Source organism: Anolis sagrei, chromosome 3, assembly GCF_037176765.1.
Source record: "Anolis sagrei isolate rAnoSag1 chromosome 3, rAnoSag1.mat, whole genome shotgun sequence".
NCBI classification, from domain to species: Eukaryota; Metazoa; Chordata; class Lepidosauria; order Squamata; family Dactyloidae; genus Anolis; species Anolis sagrei.
The window spans coordinates 93,222,824-93,242,625 of record NC_090023.1 but is presented as its reverse complement, the minus strand read 5'-3'; the positions used below and the strand labels follow the sequence as shown (position 1 = coordinate 93,242,625).

At 37.0% G+C, this 19,802-nt stretch overlaps 1 protein-coding gene across 4 annotated transcripts in view; it reads right to left on the bottom strand.

Annotated features, from left to right (window-relative positions):
* The window catches only part of MID1 (midline 1), a 262,583-nt gene that overhangs the window by 2,982 nt on the left and 239,799 nt on the right, over window positions 1-19,802 (bottom strand). For all 4 annotated transcript variants that reach the window (XM_060769940.2, XM_060769943.2, XM_060769939.2 and 1 more), the window contains exons 5-8: window positions 15,841-15,989; window positions 13,513-13,640; window positions 11,416-11,559; window positions 419-580 (exon numbers count right to left, since the gene is read on the bottom strand). In XM_060769940.2, the coding sequence (XP_060625923.2) occupies window positions 419-580; window positions 11,416-11,559; window positions 13,513-13,640; window positions 15,841-15,989 (583 nt within the window). The remainder of the gene's footprint in view (window positions 1-418; window positions 581-11,415; window positions 11,560-13,512; window positions 13,641-15,840; window positions 15,990-19,802) is intronic.

The window sequence follows — 19,802 nt, the reverse complement described above, 5'->3', positions numbered from 1 at the left end:
TGGACTCTCTTTCTTTGAAGATTTTTAAATAGAGGTTGGAAAGCCACCTCTCAAGAGTGTTTTAGTTGTTGATTCTTGTATAGCAGATGGTCCATGTTGGACTAGATGGCTCTAATCTTATGGTTCCATTCTACCACTGGTGTTGAGTGGAATCCTTTAAGTGTCTACTCAAGCACTGGGTATAATTGAAGTTACTCCTATATTTAAAAAGGTACAGGATTTAGGCATATGAGTCCAAATGGCTTACTATAACAAACTGAAAGATGGTAGTAGACATTCTAGCTAGATGAAATAAAAGAACATGCCAAAATATAGTCTCTAGACTACACCTTTGTGTCATTCAAGTGGCAAGTTGAGTGATGATGAGATGAGGGGTAAATAAAGTGCATGCAGGCTGGTTGGATGAAATATTACTCACTGTTTGTCTTCAGTTTTCCAGGCTCACTGTTTCGGCTGCCAGCCTGATTAATGGCCTTAACAACAAAGATGTACTTGGTGCCACTCTGCAGACCATGGACCGTGTAGTGGTTTTGTTTGATATTTGGAACAATCATCCAGCTGTCGGCTGAATTACATAGACCTGTATTTTTAATCAAAATGCATGTTATTTTATGGAAGAATTTGCTCTGATACATCTGAGCAACCAGGTGAACCTGTAAATGTCCTTAAATAATCCCAACAGAAAATGATCTCTTTAGTGTTTAAACAGCAAGACCATAGCCAACTGAAACAAGAGTTTCCCATTGACTAATGGTTTAGGTACAAATGCATTGTGAATTTGAACAGCAACTGCATTTGCGGGACTGACAACTTTAAGAGGTATATGCCTGCTTAAACTGCCATTTTAATGTGAATAAACTATTCACGACTGAGACCATTAGGCAAGTGAATTTGCTTTTAATTCTAATGTTATACCTTCCCCCATAACTCCTTCCATGCCATCAAACAATCCTTCAAAATAAGTGCAGAACACTATGGAAATGTTCCCTCCAAGGAATGATTTCATTGCAAATAGATATTAAAATATTATAGAGATGCCATCTCTTGACTGTTGTTTTAGTTTACAATTTCATATGGTTTTGTAATTAAGAGATGAAAGAGTACACCTATCTTCTCTAAACTAGCATAATAATACAAAGAAACTAGAGAAGACTCAAAAGAGACTAGGAACCTATTGACATGGCCACCTAAATCCAGGGCCAGTCCAGAGCATGCCTACTTCGAAGCAGCCTAGGATTGGCTTGTTGATATACTCTGCTCCAGAATTGCAGGAGCAGAGACCCAGTTTAGCCCTCCTGGATGGCTAATCTTATCTTTCTGGCCCCACAAAAGGTGCAGTGAGTCCCTTTCTACTGCCAGGGGCTTTTGTAAGATAAGCAACTTGGTGGAAAGGAACACTTCTGCTAATGGTCAAGTAAAACCAGGATATCTAGGGGGAGAAAGTATCTCAATATTGTCTAGATATTCACATTTGACTTCTGGCCTAATTCGGAGTTTTGGAACCATGTAGACAGGCCCTAGGAGCACTATTTTGAAGCAGGAATTCTGAATTAACTACATGTCTGTGCATTAACTGGTATTATAACTGATTCTACTCCACCCCCCCCCCCCCCCGGGATGGTTTTGCCAATGCAGCTAATCATTTTGGCTTCCAATCCAGTGGTATTGTCACAATTGCCCCCCAAAGTAGCTGCATCCACTGGTTTTATCAGCCACTTCCACCCTGAATGTGCTTACTTGGCAGAAAGTGACAATGTTTTCTACTGGAGCTGAGCTACTCCTTGGATCTGATCCATGCTCGGTGGCCATTCTCTTAGTCATGCCAGTGCAAAGTCAATAAGGTTTAGAAGAGAGAATTTCCTTCACTCATTCAACCCCCGCCCCCCAAAACATGGATGGAAGTTACTGGTGAGGACCACAAGGCTAGCAGAATGCTCAATTCTAACATGGTGCTGTCCATGATTTTTGGCACTGTCTAGCACTCTGTTCAGCATTACTGCCTCTTCTATCTCAAGCAGCAACTGCATCTATGGATCTCACCAAATGAATGATCTCAGGATTCCACAGGATGCACCCATGAGAGCTAAAGTGGAATAATAGTGCCATAATTGAAGAGTATGAAAGGTCCCCATGTCTGATGGTCACAAGGATGTAAAACACTTCTATAAATAAACAGGTTGCTTTATTTCATATGAATGAACAATTGCTCACAGAAAGAACCATGCTGGCTGAGCCTTGATGACTCAGTTCCCATATAACATAACAAATTGGAAAAATCCAGACAATATGAAAGACAAAACCACTTCCAACAGCTAGAATTTAATGTAAACAGTCTCAATTGCAAAGGCATTACTCTATAGAGACTGAAATAAAACATACCGCAGACATAGCCTATTCTTAGAAGAAGTAGCTTTTGAAGCTTAATGCAAGTGTTAGTCATTTATGCTTTCCTTCTTTTTTTGCAGTGGAATGTATTGTTCTGCAGTATCCATCTCCAAAGGGAGATGTGTGATTTCAATACACTGTATTAAGAAGATGCATTAACTCTGTATTCCAATGTTTCAAGAAAATACTCTCCAACCTCTTCTTTAAGCACAAATGTTACCATTCCTTTCTCTTTAAAATAACTTAGTCCAGAACGGATCTCTGGAGTATGGAGACTACACTATTCATGATCTTGTGTAACAAAGGATTGTGCTGTGCCAGAATTGCTTTTATACGTTTTTTGAAATTTGGCCCAATACATTGCCTTAGCTGTCTTGTAGGATGTATTTTTCTTAAATATGAACTCATAAGGGAAAATTAACACTTCATAAATCTCCTATCTGGTGGAAAAGGTTGTAGAGGGATATCCTAGGATTTCCATTACCTAGACAAGAATCTCTAGGAGGCAATTCAGGACTATGGAATTTGTATTACAGTGGTGACATCAGACTAGATAAGGAATTCCTTTCTGTTTTGTGAGCCATGAGCATATGAGCAGGAGTAACAGCTGTGAAATACTGCTGTTCCCAGTAAACTTAGGTTTCTGATTTCAGAAAGCAGTGCTTTAAAGGAAGGACAGTAAGTTCCCACACGCAATGTAATAATGGATTGTTAAGGCTATATTCTAGAAAATGAATGGAATTTAAATTAGAGACTACTGGACTAGTGCATGGACCATAATGAGGTATCATGTGAGATTTGTAAGATACTAAAGATGGAAAGAGGAAGAATTCTTCTATTATTGCTGTCATTATGATTTTACAGTCTGGAAGTAAATCATTCATAAAATGTATTTTTTCTTTGCTTCAGAATCTGGTGCTGCTGAAATTCAAAAAACAGATGGCACAGAATATATGCTAAATGCAAATCCTCCTCTTATTTACTGTTGGATCCACCGTTGAAGTACAGTGAAATCTACAAATAGTACAAAAGTCACAGGAAGGCTACACGATCCCTGGAGCATTCCAAACTTTTAAAATGCTAAAGTGGAAAATTATATTACAAGAATAAATGCCAAAATCCACACTTGGGTAATATCTATTAGGACATACGATGCTGCCTCCTCCAAACTCACTTATGGTTGGAAAATAATAAATAAAGCATGTCTGTTAAATACATTTTCAAGCTTCTTGCAAGGCAATGTGATATTTTAATATATTAATTAAAATGAAGTGTCTCATATAATGTAATATGGAGGTGGTAAATGAAGAAGCATTGCTAATGGAACTTTTATTCCAAAGCACTCAGAAGGCAAGGCACTCCTTAAAAACATGAATTTAAAAACATCGAAATGCATTTAAAGGGGTCAATTTGAGGGAGAGTATACACAGATCTATTTTTTTCTTACTCAAGAGTGATCTGCGTGTAGTGCTCAGAGAAAGAACACACAAACTAAATGTTACATGGCAATGAAAAATCCATATGTAAAGTGCTTCAAATGATATATTTCCTGAAAATGCTATGCAGATTTCCTGGTGAAGTATGGCATTTCCATGTGTATCATGCAATTACATTTAAATATTTGCTTCTGGAAAAAAAAACCAGTTCATTACTGAGCACTAGTTAAAGGTCATGCTGCAAATCCCCATTTCTTTCCCATTCATGACTATAGGAGATAAAACTCTGTCTAACTAGGTTCTTTTCTGCTTCTGCAGGAAAGAAGCTGGGAGAGAAAGTAACTACAGCAATCAGTTTTGACTACAGCTTTAGTAATTGTCACATCAAAGTGATTTGTTAAAATAGATTTTTGAAGAACCATTACCCACAAGTGACAGGTACAGTGGTCATACATGACTGTGGGCCCTTCCACACAGCCCTGTATCCCAGAATATCAAGGCAGAAAATTCCACAATATCTATTTTGAATTGGGTTATCTGAGTCCACACTCAGATGATGTGGGATATATTTGCAATGAATTCAACCATATATCTGTCCATTGGGAACGAAGAATTTCAGGTTATTTAAAAAAGAAAATTAGTACTACATGATTATGGCCTAAATTCCTGATGAGCATTACATATATGTTGATGCACCTGTCAACAATACAGTGAATGGGTCTACTTAGCTGAGACTAAGCAACTAGACACTAACCAATATGTTTCATTGAGGAAAGCAAAAATTTCAAACGAAGATGATATTTTTTCCATATTTGGTTCATAGGAAATGTTCAAAGATTGATCTTCAATGACAGCGAAGGAAAAACAGACAGCCAGTTTTACTTTTCAGTTTTAGGAGACAAATTCCAGTGAGCAGCCTAAGTTGTCTGTGTGGTCATATATCATCCATGTTACATTTAGTTGTCACTAGGGATTGAATGCATTACGTGGTGTACTACTTCTTATCTTGTACTAATTCATTGGCAGATGTTTTACTGGATTCTCTCAATTTAGTATAAATATGGAGTCCCTTGTTCCAGATGATTTGTCAGCATTATATCTTCAGAATTGGTAAGTAATATTACATACTACTAAGTGTATATCATAGAATCCCAAAGAGTTGGAAGAGATCACAAAGACCATCTAATCCAACTACATACAGGAACACACAATCAAAACACTCCTGACAGATGGCCTTATGTATGTGCTTGCATGTGTATGGACATGCTTGGATGTGTATGGACATACATTGAAAGGGCAACACTATTGTAAAGGTGTAGTTTTATGGTATGCAAACCACACAATGCATAAAAACCTACAACTTGGTGGTTTAGTGGTTTGTGTGTGGTATACTGCATGACATTGGGCAAGTCACACACTCTCAGCCCTAGAAAATCGCATGTCTTAGGGCCACCATGAGAAATGACTTGAAAGTGACTTGTTGTAAGTTCCTCTTCTTGCTGGCGTTCTTAGCCACATGGTGGCTGCAGTTTCAAATGCTCTCGTTTATTTTTTGTGAGAATTACCCTTATGCCGAGAAGGAGTTGGATTAAAAGCAGAAGTGAGAAGGAGTAAGAAGGAGAAGATGAAAGGAGCAAGAAACAACCAAATTCGGGGTACGATTTACTGCTAACCTCTTGCTGAAGAAGCTGATTGACACAAAAGTCTGCTGGTTAGTGAAATTACCCCCTCAATGACTGGGCATTGCCCCATAAATCTTTGTTTGGAATACACCCTGACTCTGGGATTTTCTCTAACTCTGCTGTTTACAAGGGTTTTTGTATTTCACAAAGCAAATCCATAGAGAATTTTTAGCATCCTAGATAATTTTATAATGGTATAATTTTTACTACTTACACTATTTACTATTTCACTATTTTTATTATTTTTATTTTATCATACTTTATTTCATTAAATAAACATTTATTATTATTTTTGGGGGGAGGGAGTTGGTAATTTTTTTTAAAAAAAAAACAACTTTTTTTTACTACTTCACTGTTTTACTATTTTATCAATTCAATATGAGAGTTATTTCCTGGACATATTTTTTCTGCTTTTTAATAAGTTCAATAACTGTAAAATTATAAGGATAAAATTCCAAAAGTAAAAGTAGCATTGTCGTTGTACAAAGCCCAGGAGTATTAAACAGTTTTGATTTTAGGCATAGATAAGCTTTCAGTGCCTTAGAATGGTCTCTACATGGGCCCAGATATGCCAAGTCTCTGCTCTGAATACTCTGCCTACCCTGGTTTAAAAGTCACCCACAAATGTTGAACATCGGCTGAATCCAGGGACGGCTCAACCCATTATGCAAAGTAAGCATTTGCAGTATAGTTGATTTTGCCCAGGAGCACTCTTGAGGCACTCTTGGGGGAAAATAGACCTTGACATATGCAAGTTGTAGTTACTGGGATGTATAGTTCACCTACAATCAAAGAGCATTCTGAACTCCACCAATGATGGAATTGAACCAAATATGGCACACAGAACTCCCACGACGAACAGAAAATATATTGGTTGGGAGGGGGGCATCAAAATACTGTTTGCTTACCATTGAAAATTACCTAGGGCCGCCTCTGGCTGAATCAAAAATTCATAGATCTCACCACATTAGACAGAACAAGTACCATAAAGACTGTTTGTGTAATAGCAGAGGTAAGAGATGATTGTGATGAAGCAGAGTCTATCTCTCTATTCTCACTTAACAAAGGTGCTGCTAATTGGTCCACTAACCCAGGTTTGATTAAAGTGACTCCTTTATCATCATTGAAAAAACAATCTTCTTCATACAAAGACTTGAAGGCACAAAATAACAATTTGTTTATTTGGGGAAAAAAAAGAAAAATTCTAACTTGTTTCAATCAGAACAACAATATCTGCAATAAGCATGCATATTGGAAAGGTCCCTTTACAATTTCTCTCTCTCTCTCTCTGGTTCTTACATGGCATGTGATAAGTTTGAAAATAAAACAAAAATGAACCAGTTTTTTTAAAAAACAAGTTTTCTTAGAAGTGTTTGAGAAATGGGTGAACAACAGAAACATCACTCTAAATTATCTAGGGTGTAAAAGGATGTGGCTAGTAAGATCAACTGGCAAACTTGCCCTCTGACTCTGTGCAAGTGGGTAAGTGTGTCCCATTCACATACAGCATTTTAGGGGCCTGGCCTCTTAACTGGATCTTTTATGAATGAATCATGAAACTATAATTGATCAGTCTCTTGCCTTAATACACCTATGCATAAAAATAATGCCACATTCTGAGTACTTCATACTGTGTCATGCCTTATGAAAAACTACTAGCTTCTCCAAATCGGCATACAATTAAAGTTTGCCACCTCACACACCATTAAGACAGGATGGTTTTGTGCTGACTTCATTTCATGGAGTCTGGAATAACATCTTCTGCTGCATTTCTCACAATGCCAAGGCTTTGTTCTAAAGCTTCCCTTCCGCGCTTTGCAGCTGACGTAGTGTCTTTACCCCCGCAGTATGCCTTCTGTCAGCATAATGCTATGCGTGAAAATGGGTCAGAGGGAATGAAGCACCGTTTTATTATCACTGCTCATTAGTGATTAATCAAAGAGACTCATGCCTTTTCCACTTTATCTCTCTTGATTTAATTCCTTTATTCTGCTCTTTTAAGACTCTTCACATCTAGGCTGACTATGAAGTGGAGGCATCTATGAAAGATTTCTGTGAATGTGCCTTCCCCGACCCTGTTAATTCATTTAAACATTCAAACATTTATGATATAATTTAAGAATTCTCTGAAAATATTGGGAAACTTTTGAAGACATACTTTCAATGTAGTAAGATTCTCAAATCATATCAGGGCCCTATATTTATTTATGTTCCTCAGTTTCTCAACAAAAAAAAAATTGCTGAATAGTTATTGTAGTTTCTACTAATCAGGCTTACCCTTAAATTTGAAGTTAAGATTTATCCAAAAGAATACATGGTACTTAAACTAGAGCACATGGGGAATGGAATTCTTGATCTCAAGCTAAATCATAATACACAAAAATCTATACTTTAAAAAACAACAACACAATTTTATCTTATAATAATTAAAAGAATATTAAATAATTTAAATATAAGAATTTTAAGAGATACCCTCTAGACCATGCAAATGCTTTTGCCAGTACCAAGAGAGTTTCCTATGCAACAGACATTCCTATGCAAATAAGAAAAAAAAAACTAATAATAACACTGGGTACATTCAGTGGTATCATTCCACCAGTGCTAATGATGATATGCTTGTGAAGATGTACCACAGGTTTGGACTATATTCAAGGGGGGAGTCTAACATTGCTTCCCGTTCTACAACTAGTAATACAACTGGTGTACAAGGAACAAGCATGCTTAGGAAACATAAAAATTACTTGTACTACTGGAGAAAGAATGGAAATTGGTTAGTCCACTGTTTTTCTTTGCTAATGTTGCTTTGGATTTAGGCCATGGGCATTTAATTACCATATGATGAAAATAAAGTTCTTTCTTTACTCGGCTGTTTCTTTAATGATCAAAATGAAACTCAATTCAGAGAATAAAGAGGTGCTCCTGTCATTTAAAAGGAGGATCATGGAACATAGAGTCAACCTTTTCTGGCTGCTCACCTGAATGTCTCAATTATGGAACTGGCCTGGAATTCATTTGCCAACTGCCTCTGTTCTTTAACATGCTCAATCTTTGAGTGAACATGCCTTGTAAGTCAGATTCTGTTTTAACAGATGGAAAATCACACTGTGGAACCCTTGGATTTGTATTTCTGTGAGGCACAAGAGCTCTTCGGCAGAAAAATGTAAATGTCTCTCCTTGAACAAAACAAAAAATCTCAGAATTCCATTATTTCTCTACCAGTAAGGAGCAACTTCCCATCTCACATCAGGTGGGGGTGGGGCAATGCTAGTTAGCTTGTAGAGTTTATCAACAGGTGTATGTTTAAGAATTTCGTGATTATTCTGCATGTTTTATTCAATACTATGTTCACCTTCTTTGCATGGGCAGACTTGTGCCAAACAGGGCAGGTATACTCGGCAGTTGAGTAAGACAAGTCTAGGGCCGATGTTCTTATTAATTTTGGGTCTGCACCCCACGTGCTGCCAGTAAGTTTCCACAGGATGTTATTGCATGCAAGTGCTTTGTGCTTGGTTTTCATGCAGTGCTTCCTATATATTAGTAATGTTCTATCTAAGGTGACACTGAGATATTTAGGATGGAAACAATGTTCAAGTTCTTGACCTTCTCAGGTAACTTTCAATTTCCCATTGGCTTCATGGTTCCGTAGGTGAAAAGCACACACTTGTGTCTTGGCAGAATTAGGCTTCAGGTGGTTATCTTTGTAGTTGCTGGAGAGATCTTTCAAGGCATTAGTAATTGGATATCGACTGTTTCAAAGTTTTTTTGCTTGTGTTGTTAGGACAAGGTCATCAACATATATAAAGCTCTTTGTGAGTGGTGGCTGTGGCTGATCATTAGCAAAGATGTTAAACAAGGTCGATGCAAGAACACTGCCTTGGGGTAAAACATTCTTTTGCCTTTTCCATCTACTTTTCCTGCTTTGAAACTCCATACACAATGATCCTAGCATGGAGTTTTCTTTACAGAAGTTTTTCAAAAGGTGTTTGCCCTTGTCTCCCTCTGAGGTTGGGAGAGTATCACTTGCCCAAGTGAGTTTTCCTGGTTGAGAAGAAATTCGCACTAGATTTCCAAGACTCCTAGTCCTAGCCCTTATACCACTATACTACACTTTTGTTTAATCTTACAATTAACAATGCTGAAGGAGGTACATGAAATAAAAAGTATAAAATTATGTAATGTAGCATACCTACATGTGCACAAAACAAAACAAAACAAAACAAGCAAGCATAAAACATGATCATCATGATCAAAATAATGAATAGTGAATGTACTATGAAACTATCCTCATAGTACAGTACAGCACAGCACGAGTACTTCTCTTGATTTCATGACAAGTAAATTGATTAAGAAAAAAGGTTATACAATGTCAAAATTATATATGCAAATTGCTAGAAGAAGGAAGCACCCGAGCCTTTTCACCTTCAGCAGTAAGTAATGCTCTGTCATCACTAAAGAGCACTGTGGAAAAGCAATAATTAAATAATTTAAGCTAATAATGACTGTATTGCTTCATCACTGACATAATGATATTTGATTGATACAGAATGGTGATGTGTAAGAACGAGCAAGTTGAACGTGATCCATGATAAAATAAACAACTCCATGTGCAAAGACTGTAATTATAGAAACAAGGTCAAACTGAATAAGCTAATTTGTTTTATTCCTCTGAAGTGGTGTTAATAGAGCAGTAGATGTATGGCACTGTACTGGATGCATTTGTGGCAAATAATGTGCTGAAAGTCTTTTAAAATGTTACAGATAAGTTCTTAAGATTTTGAAACTGATCCTAGTATTTTGTTAAGCAAGTCAACATTCAGTCAGAGAAGCCCTCTGCATCCTTAAATCCAGAAAGGAAAAGACGTGAAGACGAGTTGCAATGAACATTGCTCACTGCTAGCAACTGAAATATGGTGCAATCTATTCTGTCACTGAAACTGCAGCTCCCCACACCCATTGAAAACCCTTTATAATTCCCACAACTTCTCGTCTGACTGTCCTTTTTATACCTTTGGTTGATCTAATTTTCACATCACAGTACTCACTGTAACATGACACACCTGTGTCATGCATGCATTACATTTGTGTCTCCAGCTCACTCTGCAACAAGATTCTTCCCATTCTTTATATCCTTTTATGTTCATGTGAGTTTGTGTGTGTATGGTATACAAACAATGCACATTCATGCAAGGAGCTATACATACACCCCAACCAATGCTAACATTACTTGCATCTGACATTTTCAATAACACATCCCATGATAACCTCTGCCACAACTTGTTAGTGTTTTAAAGTGTCATATGACAGCTACTGTTACACTTCAATTTGTAATAACTTTGGAAGGAATTACATCCTTTCCCCATGATCTGAGCGCATACTGGAAATCCTTCCTATGAGACAGAAGTAATACCTATGATAGTATGAATATGTAATCTTGTGAGTAGCTTGACAAGCAAATAAATTAGTGTGTAAGACACAAATAATAATGTCACCTACAGCACACTATTGGAGGAAGGGTAATGAGAACATAATGATATTTTTTATAAACTAGTATAATAAATAGTAATGTCATTGTTTTTCTTAGAAATATCCACTCGCCACCTCTAAATTGCTGTTTGGGGTTAATATTGAGGGACATTTGGTCTTTTCTGGTATTGATGTGAATAAATGTTGCTACTGTGTTAATTTTAAAAGACAGTAAAGTCCAACACATTACTCTGGACAAAGCGGAAAACCAAGAGTAATATATTACTTTAAAAAACACTTCTGAGCCCTAACACATATCTATTAGATATCACTTTAGGCACCTTGTTATCATGGCCTCAAAATCTAAATGCAAGAATTTTACTTGCTTTTGATTTGTTATTTGAAAATCAACATGAAACATAGCTAGATGCAAAATGACTGATACGTACTAACTACATTGGCTTGTCCAGTGAAGATGGTATACTGCAGCTCATAGGAGACCACACTGAATTCATCATCTGAAGTCCAGTGAACAGTGATTGTGTCATATGAAGCGGTACAAAGCTCTTCTCTGATAGTTGGGGGATTTGGAGCTGTAAAGAATTAAAAGAAGCTGTTAACATCTGTCACATGGTTCCATCGCCTTCCATTCATTCATTTGTTGCAATCTCCTGCTTGCTACACTCTTAAACTAAACTCGGTCAAATGTGCTTTTCCATAAACTGTGAAAATGTTTATATTTCTGGCATATGTGAACAGATATCTACTGAAAGTAAGAAGAAGACCCAGTATTTTCACTAAAGAAGGGGTTGATGATTTTTGTGTAATTGAAGCATTTTGCTTGTTTAAAGCATTGGAATCTGACTGCAAGCCTGTAAAGGATATTATATGTTAATTTTCTAGTTAGCTAAATGTGATCTTGTCAAATTGTCTAACTAAATGTTTCTCCTACTGATTGCAAGTATCTTCAGATGTTTTAGATGAAGAATTTATCTTTGAATGCTATGTGGATCTGATTTCATCCATGCTCATCACTTTAAAATTTAAAATATTTCAAATTTCAAGAAAAAAATTTAATGCTTTTTTCTCCCACTGGTATCAACAGCACTCTCCAGTTTTAGATTGTGACCAGTGTTTCCAAAATACAAACATTGCAACCCTTTGCGTATCTAAAGTCTATGTGCATAGCATTGGAAACGGAATGAAATAAAGACAGATACTGATAAAAGGAAAACAGGCAATGTTCACAAGTCTGATTAAATTAATTTGTATCAATCAATAATAATTTTTTTAAAAAAATTTAATATCCTACCAGGGACACACCTATACTGAGTACTTAAGTTGGTGTAGGTTTGGATCAGCCCTACAGCAAACAAATGCCAGATGGGGCTGCTCCAAGTTAATCTGGAGCATAGTCACCTTAACTAGGTCTTGCGACAGGTTAAAATAAGTCCTAGGACAGGATTTGGGTTGTTTCCCAAGTTAGGGGCTGTCAAGATAGTTGGGCTACAACTATTGTGTCTGCCATGTGCATCCCCCTGAGGACATGCGATGGAAGTCCATTCTCCCATCCCCGTCCCTCATGTAGTAGCGATCCCTAGCCAGAGCATGCATTTACTTGCTTCCTGGTGACACCAGGCAGAGTGTTGCTGCACCAGGGCAGCTGGGAGAGGGAAGCTTTCATCCGGTTTCCCTCAGTGTGGCAGAGCCCTGTCTGATACAAATTATTTAGTGTTTACTTTCACTTTAGTGCTGTTCTCACCTGGCCTAAGTAGTGTGGACGCACATCAGGCTGTGGGATAATTCAGTCAGTTCACTTGCCTCCTCTGCTGGCAGAGCATAGCCAGCAACTCAGTTCCAGTGGCAGATGGCTCTGCTGGCAAATCTCTGAGATCAGCTGTCCAAACAGAGCTCAGCTGGCAAATGAGCATTTCTACTAACAGAAGTATCTTTTTTCAAAAATCCTAACTCTCTACAACTAGCAACTCTTTGAATAAATCAAAGTGCAATGACAACATGCACTGTATTTATGAAGTTTTATGAGGAGAGATTCCCAATTTCCTAGACAAGGGATTTTTTAAAAATCCTTTTTAGTTTAGAAAAAAAGCCATTATTTAAAATTATTTGAGTATTTGAACATCTAAATTTGGCTTATTTCATTCTCACATGAGAATGAACAATTTAAAAACATTTTCTTCTTGCTAGATTCTCTGGATTATACTTTGCATCTGGGTTGGTTCCATTTTGCATTTGAGTTGGTTACATTTTTCAGAAACAAGGAAGGCTGGCAACTACTCAGAGTAAATATCCCATCTAGTTTCTAGATGTTTGGGTCTTGTGTACCTACAAACTACAATACTCATAAAATTCCTGTTGACATGGAACATTACACATTACAATGAATTTTTCATTGTGATCAGAAAACGAATTAAGGTAATTAATGGTAACTTCTTCGTCCAATTGGATGAAGATCCCAATAGTGTCTGTGTATATATGTCTGAAAGAGAAATAGGGATGGGGGAGAGGAAGGGAATCTACTATCTTACCTGTGAGATAATCAAGGCATTCCAATAGTTTCTTTTCCCTGGTAAAATCCAGTGCAAAGGTATCAAAAGTGTCATTGAGATTAATTTCTGGAATTAAAACTTGAGAAGATGCAGTTGCCATGGCAACTCTGCAATGGAAGGAAGAGGATATAACATGATTTTAGGTTGCATCCTAGGAATTAGTTTGAGTGTGATGAGCTTGCAATACACTAATTTCCACCCTTCTAAGTCTGATGGAACACACAAGGTTGCCTAATCTAGGACTATCCATTCAGCCCAGGATTATCTACTTTGACTACATGTGGCTAACCAGCAGAATTTCCACCATTAGTTTCAACTACAGAAGAGCCAACAAATCAATGCAATTTAGACCTAAATGATAAAGAATTTGCTGGCATTTCATCTTTTGCAGAGTCTACTGTAAACAATGTACAAGAGAAATGTTTAAAACAACCACTAAGTGATGTTCAGAAATTTTTTACTGTTGCCAAATTTTTGGGACCCCAACATTGAGCTAAGGGGCTCCCATTTGGGGTCGGGACCCACAGTTTAAGAAACAGTGATCTAGAGGTGTTTTCCAAGGTGCTCAGCCCAGCCACCTTGAGTAGCTCTTTTAAAGTTCAGGCTGAAACCCAGGCTCATCTACATGAGCTACCTAATCTGGGGCTGGTCTGGAGAAGCAATATTGCAGATCAGCCTCAGGGGCAGCTATACTGACTGTGTCTCCCACTTTGGTGGCAAGATGGAGTCCAAACTATTCAGCTCAGCTGAAACCATTTGGCCCTGCTGGACAGGAGCTGCTCCATAGTTTTGCATTTCACAACTTTTCCTAATGTGGGGTAAAACTTGATTAACCACTTTCTTGCCATGTAAAAAGTCCCTGGGCATTGTGTGGATCACAGGAATGATTTCTGGCCTGATGTGAGTTATAGAGCTAGTATAGACAAGCCCCCAGAATGTACTTATTGTCTCAGTAGTATGGGGCATCTAGCTAATACTGATCGCAGTTGGCAATTTAGCTTTAGGGGTGTTGAGCAGATGGTGCAATGAAAGTACTGTTCTATTCCCAGCACCTACCAACTAAGTCACCTGCCTCACTTTGCAGCCTTCAGGGCTAGGGTTAACAATGTGAGCAATGTTTGGTGTGTCTGGTCAACATAACAAGCAGTTGCTGTTGTTATTTTTGCTATATCTCACTAAATGAATCATTTATTCTTCCATAATCAGGGCTCTGAATTATCTCAACATTAAACAAAAAATGGAAAGTGTGAAAACAAAGAAATAACACTGTTGTTTTAATTATTGCAGAAAGGTGTTAACAGATGGTTTTTCTGCATTTTTCTTTAACTGCTCTGTTAACTAGTTCACATTTCCAGGTGTTGCTTCACATAACTGTTTCTGAAGAAGCATAGAACTCTTCTCCAGTTGATAAGTCACACCATTTTAACTATGCAATCTGTTTGGTGAAGATGATGGCATTAGGAAATCTTAACTGGAGTCCAGGGTGGTGGTGGTAGAATTCCATCTTTTTTGTTTTGGTTTATGGCTTTTATTTTTAAGTTAGCAGCAGATTTGCACAAAAGTTTATGAAGCTACAACATTTTCAACCCGGGATCTCAAAGAGATGATAAGTAAATATCAGAATTGTAAGTGGGTTCATGTGTTTTGATTTGCATTCACCCAGGGACTGAGAAAAAAAAGCCAATATCCAAAGCATCTTAATTTAGAAGTAGCTACACACTTTCAATCACTGTGTTTCCCTGTCATTCATGACATCTAGTAGGCAAAAAGTTACAATTTCTTCCATGCTTCACATTCCCAAAGCAGAAGGTATAACTGTACATCTGAAATACAAGTGTCAAGTTTGAAACTTTCCAGTAGTTACCACAGCCTGCATTTTATGACATTTAATCTTCACCTAAATGCATTTCCATGAATTCAAAATTTGTTTTGGTTAATGCTGGAAAATACCATCCAAAAGTATGTTGATAGTTCTTTCCCAAAATTAAGAGTACTTTTTTAAATAAGGCACACATGCATGTGGTTTCCAAAGATCCAATCTCGACATTTATAGTCTAATTTCCTAATTATCCATTTATAGATGCTATCTAAGGTGTTGATTCATCACGCCCCAACACCGAAATCATTGGCTGCGCAGAGAACAAATGTTCAACCAGAATGTTTTCAAGCTTTTCCAATGGGAAGATAAGTGCCCATAGGCTCAGCACTAGAGGTCTCTGGATGCATTATGGTAGCCCTATCAGAAATGGAATGGCTGAATAGATAGCCCGGTCCAATGTGGTTCTTCTGATCTTTTTATGGCATTACCTTTCTGTTATATTTTTAGCAGACTGTAGGAAACGAGCATGATCATTTTCCTTCAGAGATTGCTCAGCTTGGGAGATCAAAGAGGTGGAGCGCTCAATGCACTGCTTGCAATTAGCTATCTGCTGGGCCAGTTTTCTCAGTCTTACCACCTGGAGGGGTACAATGATGGAGGGTGGAAAACAGAAGCAGAAGAAAACATTTCAGTCTATGAGTTCAAAAACATGCTTTTATATTTGCACTTCTTCATTGTGATCATGCAAACAAAGTGCTAATGTGAGTAGTTTAACTGAGAAGTAAAAACCCTGTTTATCACACCTGTTTCAGCCTGAGCTATATTGTTCCAAGTGAAAGCTTTATTTTCCTCACTGGAGACACCAAAAACAAGCACAGCTGGTAAATATTCTGATAGTGGAAATGTCACTTCCTGTCAGTCTCTGTTTCTCAGTGAACAAAAGACTATTGTGATTGCCATTTCCCCCAAATTGTTGTCTTCAAAGCAGCTTACCAGGTGTGTTACATTTTGCTGTAATTTTTTTGGACTTGTTTACAGAAAAAAATGGTCTGAACCAAAACCTGACTAAAAGCAGTAATTCCTATTGACTGACAATAAAATAAAAGTTAACCCTCAGAGATCCAAATTTTTCCAGTTGGAATGAATTCAGTTAAATAGAAACCCACGTAATGCACATCTGTGGAATACTGATAAATGTGTATATAGTAACTCCAGGGGAAGCCACTTATAAATTCTCAGGGAACTTTAATGGGAGATATTCTCAAATAAAAAGCTCCAATTCAAAATCTGGTTATTTAGAACAAATATTAAGATGCTCTTAAAGTCCCTAATTAAAAGAAAACTCCCTTCAACAAAGTGTCCTGAGCTTCAACACAGCTGCATAACACAAATGGAAGAGGAAAAAGAAGTCTAATAACTATGTACACTAAGAAAGACATTAAGCTCTAATTACCTTTTTTTAAAGCTGGAAATTGATAATATGGTGATTGGCAGCAAGCCTGGAATTTACAGGAAAACTAACACCGTACATTTATTGAGTAATAAACATTCATGTCATGGGTCTGCTAGCAGATAAAGTATGAACTGTAGTTCTTGAGCTCAAGGCCATAACAGTAAGGAGTTAGTATATTTCTTTTGAATTGCCTTTAAAAGTTTGAGTTCGAAGTGATTTTATTTTATTGTGAAGAGCAGAGGAATGTAACTCCTTGGGCACATGGACACTGACCAGTAAGTGGGCTTCAGTGCACAAGGTTTATATGATGCATACCACTAAAGAATGCTTTTTGTATTTACTTTTGATGTGTTTGTATTTATTTGCGGCATTTAATGTTTGCCCTTTTTGTGTGTAAACCACATTCTGGTGCAGGAAGCTGAACAAACTACTGTATTTTCCATGGCTGTCAAGGCACAGATATTGTGAATCCTGGAACTGGTCGAGGATAGAATCTGCAGTGCATGTAAGCACCATGCAGGCTCTGAACCAGTTCCAGGGCTTGCAATATAATCATCCACATAGTGAAAGTATCCTATGGTGATTTCACCCCAGACCAATGCCATATCTACCCAGACCATTTAATGCACTCTGAAGCTATTTCCAAACCAAGGCAGGCAGACAACAAACTCCCACAAGAGTGTGTGAAAGCAAGACTTTGGTGTGCACCAGGGCTCTGTGGCTCTGAGACACTTACTGGTCTACAGATTTCCTATGCAATCATCTGTAAAGCAAATGCAATAAATACATAAGAATAAATTAATAAGTTAACAATAAAATATTTGAAATGGCTTGCAATGCAAAATGAAAGATCTCTGAGAAATCTTGCAGGATCCAAGGCATTTAATGGCATCCTTATCTACTAACAGTACATTTATATTTTATGGTATTTTAAAGGGACATTTACACAGGGTTATTTATGGTTATAATCACGTGTTTTTTATTTCTGTCCAAATCTCAGTTAACTGGCACCTATAGGGATTAGTAGATCTGGACAAATGCAACTACTGGTTGCTAAGATTTACTATCAAAAATATACCTAGCTAACATTAGACTCTATACTATTCCATATACTTTGTATTGACTTAATATCAATGTTGAAATGCAGTAATTAAAAGTAAAGTAAGACAAAGACAAACTTAATGTAACACAGTTTTACTATTTTACTATATTATAAAAATAGCTTGTTTAAAGCATTATTTCTTTTTTGCTGGTTGCTTGAGTTCTGGTTAACTGAGAGTCTACTGTATTTAAAATGCTCTTTGCATTTACATGATAGAAGTTCCTAAAAACCAACATGAAAATAAAGTACCACTTTCCCTTCATTTAATATAATTCTCATGAATGTAGAAAATTGCCTTCACAGAATACTGGGAAGTCTGCAGTAACCCCATAAAGCAAGTTACATTTTTCTTCAAATTATGCTCTATGGGATTTAATTCCACATTTAGTTGACTATTGTGGGAGCAGCATACTGGGATAGATGAGTATCACTATTTCCTTTGATTAAGCCTAGCTCTTCTGTTAACTTTGGCAGCATATAACTAAACTTAAGATAACAAAACTTCACTGGCGTTACATAGGAAATCTTCTGCAGGTTTCAACTGGAAATGTGAGTTTTTAACACTGAAGACACAGTGAGCACTGTTTTGTGTTACAATGACATCACTTTTACTCCTTTTAGTACATTATCAGAATAAGACACTTCAACTATACTTTAGTTTGAGAAAATGGAGAAACCAACATATGATGGGCTAAAACTGAGAACTGCTACAGAACAGCAATAATTAATCATACAGTCAAAGTACACATTCCAATGGTGGAACATGTGCTTAAAGTATGACGTGCTACACTTCTTTGGTCAACATAAAAAAGAGTTTTAAAGACTAAGTACACACCTTGCTTGAGAAAGGACTGTCTCACATTGGCTCAATAGGATAAAGAATAACCTCTATTAATTAAAAAAAATCCAATTCCTTTACTGCAAAGTTTGGAAGAAAGAAGGCCTTCTGATTCAATGAAAAGTTTGCCATGAACTTGGGTGGAAGAATGAGTTCCCACTGCATACCATATAACCTAGGAAATTATACAGAAGGTTGTGATATGAACTTCTGGTGGGAGACGTATTTTGGTTTTTTGGGTTCTTTAATTATTTTTTATTTAGACCAATTAATACAAAACCTATAGAATAATGTACAAATAAACCAACCAACCAACAAACAAGCATGAAGTTAAAATACTTTAAAAACTTTGTCCCAACATGTATTTTGTTAAGTGCCAAAAGAAGTTTAGGGACTGTCAAACAACAACCTGGATAACAGTGGAATCCAAACATATTCAAGTCAACCCCTTGCCTACAAGTATTTTTATTTTAAGTTAATTTGAATACCTTGACAACTAAGTGAACCATTAAAACCTGCCCTGACTTTATTTCTTGTCTAAGCTTTTCCCACACAAGGAGAGTTTATGTTTGACTTCTTCAAGCTACTTTAGCAGTTAAAGATTGAATGGCTAGCACTAAAAAGCAACAAGAATAATGGTCAAACTGATTTCACAGTTAGCTAGATAACCAATTTAAAGCTTGAATGAGTACCTGAGATTTACTTCACACAGCAGGCTGACATCGGAAACAGCTGTACTATAGTTATTAAGAAATTGTACTCAAACTGAAACCTTTTTTTTACAATACAGCTTTTGAATTCTTTCATCACATCCTTTAACATGTTGCAGCGTTGACTTCTCTCCTCCACCTCTCAGTGTTTTCCCATTAATTTCCCCCTCTTTTTATTATACCCCGTGTCCAGAAATCTACCTTGTATAAATATCTTTAATGAATTATTGAAGTAGCTACTGAATAAAATATTGATGCAGATTACTGTATTCAAGTGAACAGTTCTTAGATACAGTCAATCATTGTTGCTACAGGAAAATTCCCTCAGAACTTAGCTCACAATAAAA